The 14346-nt window shown below is 34.0% G+C and overlaps 1 protein-coding gene across 7 annotated transcripts in view; it reads right to left on the reverse strand.

The window, feature by feature from the left end:
- The window catches only part of arap2 (ArfGAP with RhoGAP domain, ankyrin repeat and PH domain 2), a 215979-nt gene that overhangs the window by 33502 nt on the left and 168131 nt on the right, over positions 1-14346 (reverse strand). For all 7 annotated transcript variants that reach the window (XM_087262102.1, XM_087262107.1, XM_087262103.1 and 4 more), the window contains 5 exons: positions 13539-13702; positions 13185-13397; positions 11806-11911; positions 11066-11213; positions 3853-3921 (listed from right to left, as the gene is read on the reverse strand). In XM_087262102.1, the coding sequence (XP_087118228.1) occupies positions 3853-3921; positions 11066-11213; positions 11806-11911; positions 13185-13397; positions 13539-13702 (700 nt within the window). The remainder of the gene's footprint in view (positions 1-3852; positions 3922-11065; positions 11214-11805; positions 11912-13184; positions 13398-13538; positions 13703-14346) is intronic.

Here is a 14346-nt window from a genome sequence, read left to right on the forward strand (position 1 = left end):
TCTAAACAAATCTTAAACAAGATACAAACTAGACACATGTTTTAGCACAAGAAAAGATGTCTTGTTTTCTGAAAAAAAAAAAAAAAAAACTCAAAATTAAGTGATTGTTAGCTTAAAACAAACAAAATTATTTTCCAATGGTGTAAGAAAAATAATCTTAATGAGATATAATCTCAAACAGAACTTTTAAGTATCACTTAATTTTCTTATGACATTTTTCTTGCCTAGTCTTGATTTAAGATTTTGTATATATTTGGACTGGAAATTAGACAAAATTACTAAATAAAAAAAGCTTACATACATGTAACAAATGGAAAAGGACAAATGGAAAAATTACTGATACAAAAAGGCGAGTGAATAAAAATGGGTCTTTTTTAGTCTTGCAATGCGAAATGCAAAGTGACTATGCCACCGCTGTTTTAGTACTGTTAACCCGTTTACTGGTGAGTTTAAAAGATTCTATGCATGAATAATCCATTCTAAAAATCTTTGCCAATGGTGTTAATAATCAATTTTAACTGATTTAATCAATTTATTGTTGCAACCCATTTGAGCACAAACAAATATTTGAGACACAACCCTGGCTTGTATTTCATAAAAAAATAATTAATTAATTATGAAAATAAAAACAGTACATCTTAACCTTCATTAAGTTTTTAACACATTTAAAAATCCCACAAAATAAGACCCTGATTTTCTGCAACATTAAAAAAAAAAAAAAAAAAAAAAAAAAACTGTTCAATGATCACTATTTGTTTTGTTATGTAGTAGGTGCTAGAAATGTTAAAAATAACCATAAACATAAAAAAGTATGTCATTAAGCACATGAAATTACTTCAAATACATACAAATGTAAATGTTATGTATGCATTTATGTAATGTATGCATGTACGTTTTTGTGGCTGCCATAAACCACAAGCCATCAGCGTGTCTGGAAATTGTAAAAAAAATATATATTAATAATAAAAAACCTTTGCAACATAAATGTAGCATTCATGCTTTTTTTGTGTGTGCTTGTACCTGAATGAAAAAATCAAATCCCAAATATAAAATGTAACATAATAAAAGGGTTAACAGCATGCAATTACTATAGGGTTAAGGTTAGAATTAGCATTTGGTCAACTGTTATTGCATGTAATTATGGATATTTTACAGTTATTACTATAATAAGTGTGTAGCATGAGCATCAAGGTCATTGTAAAATGTTACAGAAAGAAAGAAACAAAGATAGAACGCAGCTTTTCTAAGAAACTAAACGCCCTACTGTATAGCAGTCTTCGTAGATCTAACACAAAAGCAATCAGCAGCCCATTCAGACCAGCGACTGTGTGTGTGTGTCTGACTAAATGACACACAGCTGGGGTCCCACACATCATTTAGCAGCATTAGACAACAAAAGCTGGCAAACATCTTAGCTCTTGTAAGCCACAAATTAAAGTTTCTTCTAAACGAACAAAACTGCTTTGGCAAAATGTATTTAAATGTAGCGTAAATGACACATATGCTGTGGTGATACTCTAAAAAAACAATCTACAAACACTCTTACTCAGATTTTATGCTATAAACATTAAAAAGAGATCTTTTTCAGCCAAAGAATTGTGCGCAAACTATTTTGGACACAAATATTTGCTATTACACTAGACTGCAAAAAAAAAGGCCTTGGCTTGATTCTTGTCCAAATTTTTAAACGTTCTTTAATCAAGACAGATTTTATAGACTAGCACAAATATTTTGTTTTTGTTTTCGAGTCTTTCCATAAAACAAGCACAATAATCTGCCAACGCTGTAAGAGAAATAATCTTACATCAAAGTAAAAAATTGAACTTTTTTTTAATCCCATTAGCAGAGTAGTTAGACTGTTTTAAGAAAAAAACTTTTTGATGTATTATTTCCGGGTCATACTTTACAATAAGGTTTCATTAGTTAATGTATTTACTAACATGAATTAATAATAAAAAATACATGGTCAGAATATAATAATCATAGCTCAACATTTACTAATGCATTATTAAGATCTGAATTCATGCTTGTTAACATTAGTTAAAGCATGGTGAGTTAATGAACTAACAAACAACAACTTTATTTTCATTACCTAATGTTGCACAACATATATATTGTTGCAGAGCAAATACTGTAGTAAGTGTATTGTTCATTTGTTTGTAAACACATTAACCAATACAACCTTACACCCCATTTATATTGGGCGTCAGCATCAACAATCAGATATTTGGACAAGAAACATAAACATTTTTGCATTGTAAATGACAACTTATTTCTCAGAAGATGATAAATCTTCTTCTTAATAAAATATCCTACATGTGAGAATGCCAGTAGTCGGTCCAGTGGACAGTAATCTTCCACAGATAAATGCAAACTGGCAAACATATATGCCTCCAATTTGTTAGCCACACTCAACTTTCTATGTTTCAATCAATTCCTGCTAGATGAAATTAAGCTCCACCCTAGATTTATTTATTTATTTATTTTTTCATATTTCAGAAGCGGTTTCACACGTTACATTAAAAATGCAGTAAGTTTGACATCCAGTGGTTGAACAAGATATTGCATTCCTAGATTAAAACACATGCTAGCGCAGGTTGCCAGATTAATGACCAACAGGAGCGAGTCTCGAGTCAAAAGGCTAATTTATATGTTATTCTAAATGAAAGCAAGGACACGTGATAGAAAGAATATCCTCCATATCAAAAGAGTTTTAGACCTTTCCAACACCTGAAATTGATATATTAGAAACGGCTTCTACTTCTTACAGGTGAACAACAGAAAACTGACAACGATCACCTCAGGTACACCTCTTGTGCTTTCTATCAGTTTTAAGTGTAATAATGTGAGTTTGAATGCCATTTTATATGACATTTATTGCCATATACTGAAAGCAGCAGCAGATTTGAAAATAAAATAAATGGCTTGAAATGTAACTTTAGAACTGTGACTCAGTGCAAGCCACTTCTGTAATTCAACATTTACATTTATTAATGAAATACATTGTTTTCAACCAAGGCCAGGTATGCAGGGTGATGAAATACAAGTGCTTAAACTGGCAATGGGCAGTTTAAATTGACCAAAACAAAGACAGACTTTCCGGCACGTAACACACATTTTTAATGCAGATATCTGACTTCAGCATTGTTTTTCAGATAAACAAGAATGTTCACTTAGTATGTTTCTGACATATCTCCAAACATATTATGGTAATTTTCTGCTTTAGAAAAGTCAAAAACAAAAACTTACACACAGCACCTTTAAAAAAAAAAAAAACAAGTACAAATCAATCTGTGTCATGCTAATTGTAAGGATTTTTGGACCACAATTGCATTACTACAATTGCAAAATGCAAAATGAGCAGATATCCAAACTTTCCATTGCTTCTGTATTTTGCTCTAATATCTGAACCTGTTTTAATCTAATAAAAAATTCCTACTTGTTTTTTCGAAGGGTTAGTTGCAATCCTGTCCTTGCTGCAACTTAACACATACAGAGAAACTTTTTAAACTCGGACAGCCGCAAACAAAAAAAGATTAATTTGTTTTTCAGCTTATCTGAACAAATTGTTCTTTGAGGTGCCAGCGAGCAGGAGCAGGAGACAGAAAGGTTAGGTAGCACAAAGAGCTTGCTGTTTGCTCTAATTTGCTTTAAACAATACCAATACAGGTCATAGTGATTCCATGACCCGTGAGACACACATATATGCAAAGTGGTTAAAAGCCAAACCCACACATTTATGGAATGTACATAATGCTGTGGAAAAATCTTTGCTTCACACCCGCAAACACACACACATACACACAAACACACACACCTATTTAACAGAAAGGTTAAAAGGGGTTGACTTACTGTGGTGTCCTTCCACCTGGTGATAAAGCTGTTTTCTTTCTCCATTTGCCTAACCTGCTCGTCATTGACCTGTTTTAATGGACCCACAGAGATAAACAGAGATTAAAGCCCCAGTGCACTGTAAACAGACCTGCTCACATCCCCAACAGCAAAGTCAGGGCATTTCAACTCTTCAATAAGCATCCCAAAAGAGGACATAAACATAAAGCTAAAGACTCTAAATGATCCAAAACATACACAACTAAATATAACAAAAGTGTATCTGTTTGAATTATGTTTCTATGCCACTAGTGGCATGTTATTAACATTAGGGAAGCACAAAATATATGTACAGTATATGAAGTGTTAAGTAATTTTGAATATAATTCTTGTTTTCCATATTTTTACACTTAAATATTTAATATTTAAAACTAATTCGTACAAAGTGCATATTCTGCTGCTATTATACCTAAATTCACTTGTAACACGTGTACTGTTTTTAACAATAGAACCACCATGGGGTCAATTTTACCCATCACTGTTATTCAAATGTACATAACAGACCTTTAATAAAACATTAAAGTCTCCCAGTCATTGACTTTTACTTAAATTGTTTTATTTACAGTTTCCATATATAAAAGATTTGTTTAGATAAAATGACATTAAAAAGCACCAGTGTGGGTCAAATTTACCCACTGTAAAAAATGCTTGTATTTTTGCTCTGCTTATGTTTAAAAATTACTCACCAGTGACTTTTACTTTCAATTTCACTCCCTGAAATAGTGGTTATAATGAATGAATAAAGTCACAATGACTAAAGCAAGGCGATTTGTAGAGCTATTAAAAACACAAAACGCAATGAATGATGTAGAGTCTGGAGAAATAAGTTATGCATTAGGGTATGATGGCTCAAATTGAGATATTTTAACCTACTCACAATCTACTTCTAAAATAATATTGTCATGCTGAAATAATAATTTCATGAGTCTAGACACTTTTTTGTTAAACAGTGGTGAAAAACTTTTTTTTTTTTGGCAATTTCAAAACAAAATTTGTGCTGGGTAAAATTTAGGTATGCAGCAACTTCCGGCAGTTCTAGAGTTAGATGTTAACTATTTAGGGGTCAGTAAATTTCAACCCAAAGTAAATATTTTTTTCTGGAAATCAGTGTTTACAGGTTTCCATCACTCTTGCAAATATATACTTTGTGTTCAATAGAACAAAAAAAAACTAGTTTGGAACAAATCAAGGGTGAAAGTAAGCAACATTTCTGGATGAAAATATTTGAAGGGTTAAAGTCATTTAAAGAAGATGCTTGCCTCAAGGGTGATTTATACTCGACGCGTTCGATAGCTAGCTTGAGTGCACACGGTGACCTGTGACGTCAACGTGGTGTTTGCGGAGGTTCATTTTGGGTTCACGCAACCTGTTTTTGGCTGGTGGAGTGTATGAAATTTCAGAAAGAATTTTATTTGAATTTAATATTAATCACTTTGAAGATTTTTGAGATTTTGTATGAAACAGGTTTGCCTTCACAGACATCCTTATAAACTGTCCATGCGTGATCATAGTGATAACCAGAAAGCCAATCATTCTTGGCTAGAAATTGCAACAGCAGTGGGAAAGGAAGAAAGTTTTTGTTAAAAAGTTTTTTTTTTTTTTTTTTTTTTTTTTAATTTAAGGAATACGTTTGTTAAAACCAAAAAGAGAGGCCATGGCAAAAGTGGAGACCTGTGGATTTAATAAACAATTACAGAATACATTTTTTCACCACTAACACAAACATTTTGAATTTTAAACAATTTAATAGATACAAACCATAATCAAGGAACAAATTATTTCTTTGATAACAGGAAAATAATACTTGAACCTCGGTTTAAAATATACTGATGGCCTGTTTTTTTCTTGGCTTTAATGGGGATAACAATCAGGATCATTTTTGTTTTTTGGGCATTTAAGCAGAGTACACAAACTAGCCAGAGTAACGTGTGAATTGTGGAGTGGGCTAAATTAAAAAAATTACAAAAAACTGTTTTTTTTTTTTTTTTGCTTTTTTCTCTCAATAATAAAAATATATTTGTAGAGTAAGCCATGTTCTGTTGTCAATATTATTTTAATTAACTTTAATAGGATGAACGGTTTGAGATGCATCAAAGTTTGACTTAAAAAAACATTGAACATTTTAAAAAATCTTTATAATCATTAAAATAATACAAATAATTAGTTTAAAAATCATCAATAGTATTAAAGATATGACGTAGTTCTGGAAATTTTCTTCTTCTATGTTTTTCTGTTTGATTTTCAGTTGAATGACCCCTGTCGTCTTGAAAAATATTAAAACAGCAAACACGTCAAGTATAAAGACTAGTCTGTTTCGTGAGGTGTGCGCACAGTCAGTGGAGGTCCACAACGCAGCATCAGGTGAAAGTATAAATCAACTTTAAGCCAAATTTATTTGGAAAAACTATAAAATTTATCAATATTATTGCAAATTAGCTTAACTGTGTTAACTGTATGTATTAGTAAAAATATTTTTTCCTTCATTTATAGCAAATATGATTTTTAAATAGATCTCAAACTAGACTTCATAGTTAAACTGCTGATATAAATCATAGCTGATTTGATGTCCAAAAGAGGTAAAATGTTTCTTGTAAAATATATTTATTATTAGAACTTTTACCTAGATGACTTGATTAATACTTTTGCAACAATGTAGTACTTTGTACAGTCATTTTTAACCAGTCTAAAGGTTATTTCATTCCTTGTTGAATGAAATAACATAAAAAAAAACAATTAAAATCTTACTGACACCTTTTTTTAGATTGTAGTATACAAATATGGCCATTGTTCAGGCTTAAATGCCAGAAATTAATTTGTCAGTTAATTATTTTGTTTAATAGATTTAGTAGGGCAAATCTAGGATTGAATTATTCCATTTCATATTTAATTAATGAAGTATAACAAAAACTAAAACAAGCATGCGCATTAGTAAGAGGTGGTCGTAGAAGTGAATTTGTAATTTGAATTACAGTATGTTCAGAGCTCCGTAGTTTAAAATAGGCTAACAGTCAGTTAATCTTTAGTATAAGATGAAACACACAGCTGCCTAAATAAATAGGCTATAAAATACACAGTTGATCACTTAGGCCTATTAAAATATTATTTAAAAATTGTACTGAAAGAAAAAAAGCACAAGAAAGAATGCTGCTTTAAAACAGAAACTTAAGTTATCAATGTGTTTTAATTTTAGAAAGTTGTTTAAAAAAATTAGCTACAAAAAAAATTAAGGTTAGCCTACTAGAGTAATTTTATGTTGAAGCAGGATCTGAGTGGTATTGGTGAGTGAAATGTTAACAGAATGTTAACGCTTGCTTTCGGCGGTTAGCGACACACCGCTCAGCTCTGCACACATGCTCTGGCTGCCTACTACAGTATATTAGTTCAGTATGTTCGCTTTGTTACATAACTGCCCCCTGCTGGTCATGTCTTTCTTGTATTAGACCATTTTGTGCTGTAACGCGCAGTACTGCAGCATTGTGTGTGGTCACATTCATTCACTCATTTTTAGTAGCCACATGTGTATGTAAACAAAACAGCATTCGATGATTAAGCTGTTTGGATTGGAAATGAATAGTAAAACAAAACACTTAGTAAAATGCTTAGCAGTAATACAAAAAATTGTGTTATTTTTAAACAAAACACCCTCCCCCCTACCTTCCCAAAAGAATTTATGTGTATACCAAATGTTTAATTTACACCTGTATATCACAGTGTTATGCTACACATTTCTCAAATTCTGCCATCAATTATGGCTATTTGTCACACTAAACTTCACGTTTCACACATTCTCCATCTTTCCGTCTCTACAAAAGTGCAAGTGTGTGTATGTGTGATGCCAAGGGGCCTATGAATGTAGTAGCGGGCCGAGGGGGAATTAGCACAGCGCAGCACTGTAAATCCCATTACAGAGGCACGCGTCCAAGTGCAACATGAACACCGTCCCCTTCTTCACACACTTACACTAGAGCTGCGCATTTCGTGGTTTTGAATGGAAATGCTTTTCACTGTTCAAAGCACCATGGAGTTTGTCATATACTCAGTAACGGGTAAACAGCCACAGCTTGCCAGTTTTTAAAGCCCTCTTCAAATGAGAGCTTTAACACCGACGAACCTGCAGTTCATTATGCATGTATAGTATAGTGTAGTGCAGATCAAAATTAAAGAGAAAGAGCAACCTATAATTTTTATACACTTTAAGGTCACTGCTTAGACCTGTTTAAAGATTTCCTAAGAAGAGTAAAATATCATTTTTAAGACTATTTCATGTTCATATTTCATTTTTATGTTCTGAAGCACAGTTTTAAAAAAGTAAAATGAGAAAAAAACATCTTAATCACCCCAAAAATCCTATTTAACAAGTATAAAGTGATGGAAACCCTGTTTGTCCAGATGGAAGCACAGGGATGACCTTTTCAGCAACAGTAAGAATTGCAAATCTGTGATTTAAAGAATATCTTTATAATGTCACCTCAAGCTCATTCAAGTCTCTTTGTTTATGAAAGGCAAATCCATGAGAGGACAAAATTAATCACAGAAACTTCTTCTGCAATGTGTATTTCCTTCCCTGCATTCTTTGCCCAATCAGTCATTACCTTTCAGACAGGATAATAAGCCTCATCACAAATGGAAAATTTTGAAGAAGAAAACATTGAAATGATAAAGTGACCAACCTAGAATCTTGATCTAAACCTGAATGAATATTTCTGTAAAGTCCTTATTGACTAATTTATGGCTAAGAAACCCCCACAGTCTGTGAACAGTGGGACAACAACACGGATCAAAATCACAGCAGAGCAGTGTGAGAGACTAGTGATGTTTTGTGGCCAAAGATGTACCGAAGTCATATAAAAAAAAAATTAAAAAAAATAGCTTGTACATTTTCTTCCTATATTTGACGACTTTGAGCTTCAGAAATTGTAGTTGTAATCCAATATAATAGAAAAAGAATCATTTGTAAAGTGCTTTGGTTATTGTATAAAGGCAACAGGCCTTAAACAATAACCAAGGCACTTTAACAAGTGATTTCAGAAGATTTCACAGCAAGCATAATAACATACACTCACCAGCCACTTTATTAGGTACACCTTACCAGTATTGGGTTGGACCCCTTTTTGCCATCAGAACTGCCTTAATCATTAATCATGGCATAGATTTAACAAGGTACTGGAAATATTCCTCAGAGATTTTGGTTCATATTGACATGATAGCATCACAAAGTTGATGCTAATTTGTCAGCTGCACATCCATGATGTGAATATCCCATTCCACCACATCACATAGGTGATCTATTGGATTGAGTTCTAGTGACTGTGAAGTCCATTTGAGTACAGTAAACTAATTGTCATGTTCAAGAAACCAATCTGAGATGATGCTTTATGACATGGCGCGTTATCCTGCTGGAAGTACACTGTGGTCATAAAAAAGACGGACATGGTCAGCTAAAATACTTACAGTAGGTAGGCTGTGATGTTGACACGATGCTCAATTGATACTAATGGGCCCAAATTGTGCCAAGAAAATATCCCCCACACCACTATACTACTATACTGAACCATTGATACAAGACAGGATGGATCCATGCTTTTATGTTGTTGACACCAAATTCTGACCCTACCATCTGAAAGTTGCAGCAGAAATTGAGACTCATCAGGCCAGACAACACTTTATCCAATCTTCTATTGTCCAATTTTGGTGAGCCTGTGTCAATTGTAGCTCTGTGTTGTTGTTCTTAGTTGACAGGAGTGGCACCCAGTGTGGTCTTCTGCTGTAGCCCATCCGCCTCAAGGTTGGACGTGTTGTGCGTTCAGAGATGCTTTTCAGCAGACCTCAGTTGTAATGAGTGATTATTTGAGTAACTGTTGCTTGCAACCAGTCTGGCCATTCTCCTCTGATCAGGCATTTGAGCCCACAGAACTGCCGCTCACTGGATATTTTCTCATTTTCAGACCATTCTCTGTAAACCCTAGTCATGGTTGTGCATGAAAATCCCAGTGAATCAGCAGTTTCTGAAATTCTCAGACCAGCCCATCTGGCACCAACAACCATGCCATGTTTAAAGTGACTTAAATCATATTTCTTCCCCATTCTAATGCTTGGTTTAAACTGCAGCTGATCGTCTTGACCATGTCTACATGCCTAAATGTATTGAGTTGCTGCCATGTGATTGGCTGATTATAAATTTGCATAACAAGCAACTGGACAGGTGTACCTAATAAAGTGGCAGATGAGTGTAATATTAATATAAAGATAACTATAAATACGTTGTTCTACAAATCATTCTGAATTTAAAACAACAGCAGAGCCACAACTATAACAATAAAGATGTAGAGAAACAATATCACTGGAATGACTTTCAGAACTATTTTTTCCCAGGTAATGAGATCTTGAGAAGAGGTGTCACGATAGCAATAATCTCCTCACTGCAAGGTCACTGGTTCAAGCCGAGGCTGGGTCATTAGGTATTTCTGTATGGAGTTTGCTTATTCTTACTACAATGGCCAAATTCGCTGTTTGATTAGATCGATTACACAAGCTAAATTCACTGGTCAAATGTAAGGGAAAAAAAAGCATTATAAGAACATCTGTGAGTTACAAGACGGTAACGCAAACAAATGAAGCATAAACTAAAAATAAACAGATCCTTATAATTTGCTGGTATGGTGGACACAGATATAGTTACCAGATAAAGTAAATGTAGTTACCGAGAATGGTATCATGATGTAGCCATAACTAAAATGCCTTAAATTTTTTTTCTTATGACATTAACAGCATTACTTTTGAATGAAAAATAAAATCAAGAGTAGTATAAATTACTCTTTAACTTTTATCTCTTTTTAACGAGCAATAACCATAATATAAACAAGGACCATTGCCTTGCATCACATCACAATAATAGACTGCACATGATAAAAAAAAAAAAAAATTCAAGGTCTCTCTTTAGTGTATTAATAAAAGGGTTATAGCAGTATTAATTATTAATTAACACTACACACCTGTGAAATCATAAAAAACAACACTGTGAAAATGTTTTTTGGCTCTCATACCACAAATATTATGCTATGAATATGAGAGAAGTGAATAGTAGAGCAGACTCGTGTTTAGCAGGCCCTTTGGGACTCGACCAACAGAGATCAACTAGGCCTGTATCCTGAGAGAGGATATGCGCTTAACTCACAGAAAAAAGCTGGATGTAATTGTTGATGAGGTCTTCCACCACTTGAGTCTCTTGAGCTGTGTGTCCCTCCGTCTGAAAGAGGCATGAGGAGAAAACACATGCCAGCCTCTGTGAGCTCATCTGGTTGATGTGTGAGCACCTCTGGATTCTGTGCAGACGTAATATATGTGCATAAATTTAATGATACTGGTGAGGGAAAAAAGACCAACATAAATCATAGATGAGTAAACACACACATGGTCTGTACCAGTAAACACATACACACATATATATATATATATATATATATATATATATATATATATATATATATACACACTTCTGTATTCATATAATGTGTAAAAATGCTGCATTCTTCTCAATGTAAGCTGTGTTATTGTCACCACAATGTTAAAGCAGTTTTATTTAGCTGTGAGTAGATATAAATGAAAGCCTGTATATAAGAGACAACAACAAAACAGGCAGGTGCAAATGCGGCATAGACCTGAAGACAACAAAACGATTATTGTACATCATGTGGGAAATGTTAGGCTACACTCCAAATTTGCCAAAAGGGCCAATTAAGCCTTCTTCAAACAATTAGAGTCATTACAGGAGTATTCTGAGCAAGCTGATGTACCCAGAGAGGCTTTGAAGTGCCCGTGTTTGCTGTGCTGCACTGTTTATCCAGACCTCAAACATTCAACAAAGACCAACTGGAAATGGTACAGGCTTGAGAACATGTTTTAGTGAAACATTACCTGTACAAATGCTGCAGCAGGGCACCGAGTGTTGATCTGTTGACTTTGGGCAAACTCTGAATGTAGGAGGAATATTTTTGCACTCTGACCTTCTCGTCCTGTTCATCTGCATCGAGGGACAATAAACACCATTTAAAGAATGTCCTCACAAAAAAAAATAATAATAATAATAATGTTTTCAGTTGTTTTAATTGAAATTCAATGTCCTAACAACATCTGAGGTGACAAGAAACATTACGTATAAAGTAAGTAAGTTAGGGATAAAGTACATTCAGGAGAATTTTAATCGCAGAATAAAGCCTGACATGCTTATTGACAACCTGGCATGAAGAGGACTGAAGGTTTTTATTCTGTGAAAACAACCATCCTGGATATACTTTATACCTCTTTTTACATGGCTACTTGCCACAAAACATAAAATTGGCCACAAAACATTGTTCTGAGCCATAAGGCTGCATTTGCACTGCATGGTTCAAGTGACTCAATTCCGACTCTTTTCTCCCATGTGGCACAGATGGGATATGGCCCATGTATGTGTAAGTGTAAATCACATGGATTCCGATTTACTTAAATCCGATTCAAGCCTTGTTCATATGTGGATATGAATATACATATGAATGTAAGTAAATGCATTTGAATGTATTCACTGACGGTTAAGGTGATTTGAAATTCCCAGATGTTTTATTTTGCAGTTTTTTTCTCGGCACAACATTTTTTGGAATGTCACGACTGACCAGAATTCGAATCAAGAAATCCAGACAGCTATGTACTAAACGTTATTTAAACACTGAAAAGACAGCTTTTGTTATGTCACAGCTATTTGGATTGTGTTTATTCTATTCACTTCTGAAGTTTTGTGTTGTTTAAAATTAATACAAACAGAGAAGGCGGAGCTAAATATGTCTGAGGGGAGGTTCAGACATGAATATGAATATGATTCTGATATTAAATTTAATTAATACACACAAATGGACTAAAAAAATCATCAATCAAGTTTTCAATGCCCATCTGTTTTACTATTTCATCCCAACATCATGTACACAGTGCAAATTATGCATGCACAGTACAGCCTTGCTACAGAACAAACCATATTTATACAATGATTTGCCTAATTACCCGAACTTGCCTAGTTAGCTTAATTAACCTGGTTAAGCCTTTAATTTATTACTATTATTTTTATTATTAGTAGTAGTAGTAGTAGTAGTAGTAGTAGTAGTAGTAGTAGTAGTAGTAGTAGTAATATTGTTTATATCTCAACGTTTTCAGGTATGTTCACCACATTGACAAAGTTGTATACCCTTCTATGCTATAGACTAGAAACAGTGGACCAGTGTTACTACTCATACACAGGAGTAGATTAAGTAGCTGGTAGCACAAACCAAGGGCGGAGATCCAAAAAGGGTATAGTTCTTTAGCCAGCAGGGCATCTTCGCTGTGGGACAGAAAGCTCTTGAGTGTGTCTGTGACGTCCTCCAGTCGCTGCTCTTGAACCCGAAGTTTAACAACCCGAGCGTCTTTTGTAAATTCCTGGATGAGGTGAGCCACTCGCCCCGGGTCACCCTTCTTCTGGTAGATTCCCTCATAACACAAGCCTGAGAGGGAAAGGTCAGTGGTGAGTACTCTGTTAAATAACTTTATCATATCCTTGTGATATAAACAGTCATTTTTTGATGATTAAATGCATTGAAATGAAGCACAAATGATTAGCTCTCACAGGAATATAAATGACATACCATATTGGGTGACAAATGCAATGCAGCTATCCACAATGATGGGAACATCATTTTTATTCATTTGCTGGTTGCTGAGAGCCATACCGTCCGTTCCAGCTGCCAACTGGATGGCGGAGTGCCACAGTGCAAAGTCCTGCTTGGTTATGCAGTGGATATACAGAGTCCTTAAGAAGAAAAAAAGAAAAACGAAAAAAAAAAAAAAAAGGGGGGGGGGGGGGGGGGTTTTAAAAATGAATGTTCAATACACAGATTATGCCTGAAAAGAGTGTTGACTTTCACTGTACATTACCATTCAAATGTGGAGGACATCATGAGCTTAAATTTGCTCTTGATATTGGTGGGGACATACATCCCTAGAGTGCATGCAATGAACAACACAAATTCTGTTTTGTGCTTTTAAAAGCATGAATAAAGTACTTAATAATATAAAATAATAATTTATTATTACAAAGAACAATGACGTGCCATTCTACAAAAGTCAATTTAGATTATTTTATTGCAGTCAGACTTTGAGAAGGCATAAATGTAAAAATTCAGAGAGGTGTATGTAACTGTTTTATCCCAATAATAGTTTTTCATAACTGTGGCAAACTTGACTTTGTGCACATGTAGGTTACTAAGGGTTGACCAAGTATTATTTTACTTTGAAATTGATTCAATTATTGGAAGGCACATTTCAGCTATTGGTGGGCATGCCCCCTCCACCCATCCAGATTTTTAAAAATGTCTTAACCAGATCAGCTAATTCAATTTAATAATATCTAAAAAAGAATTATATATATTATATATATATATATATATATATATA

This window comes from Danio rerio, chromosome 7 (genome assembly GCF_052040795.2).
Source record: "Danio rerio strain M-AB ecotype USA chromosome 7, GRCz13ab, whole genome shotgun sequence".
In the NCBI taxonomy this organism is placed as follows: domain Eukaryota; kingdom Metazoa; phylum Chordata; class Actinopteri; order Cypriniformes; family Danionidae; genus Danio; species Danio rerio.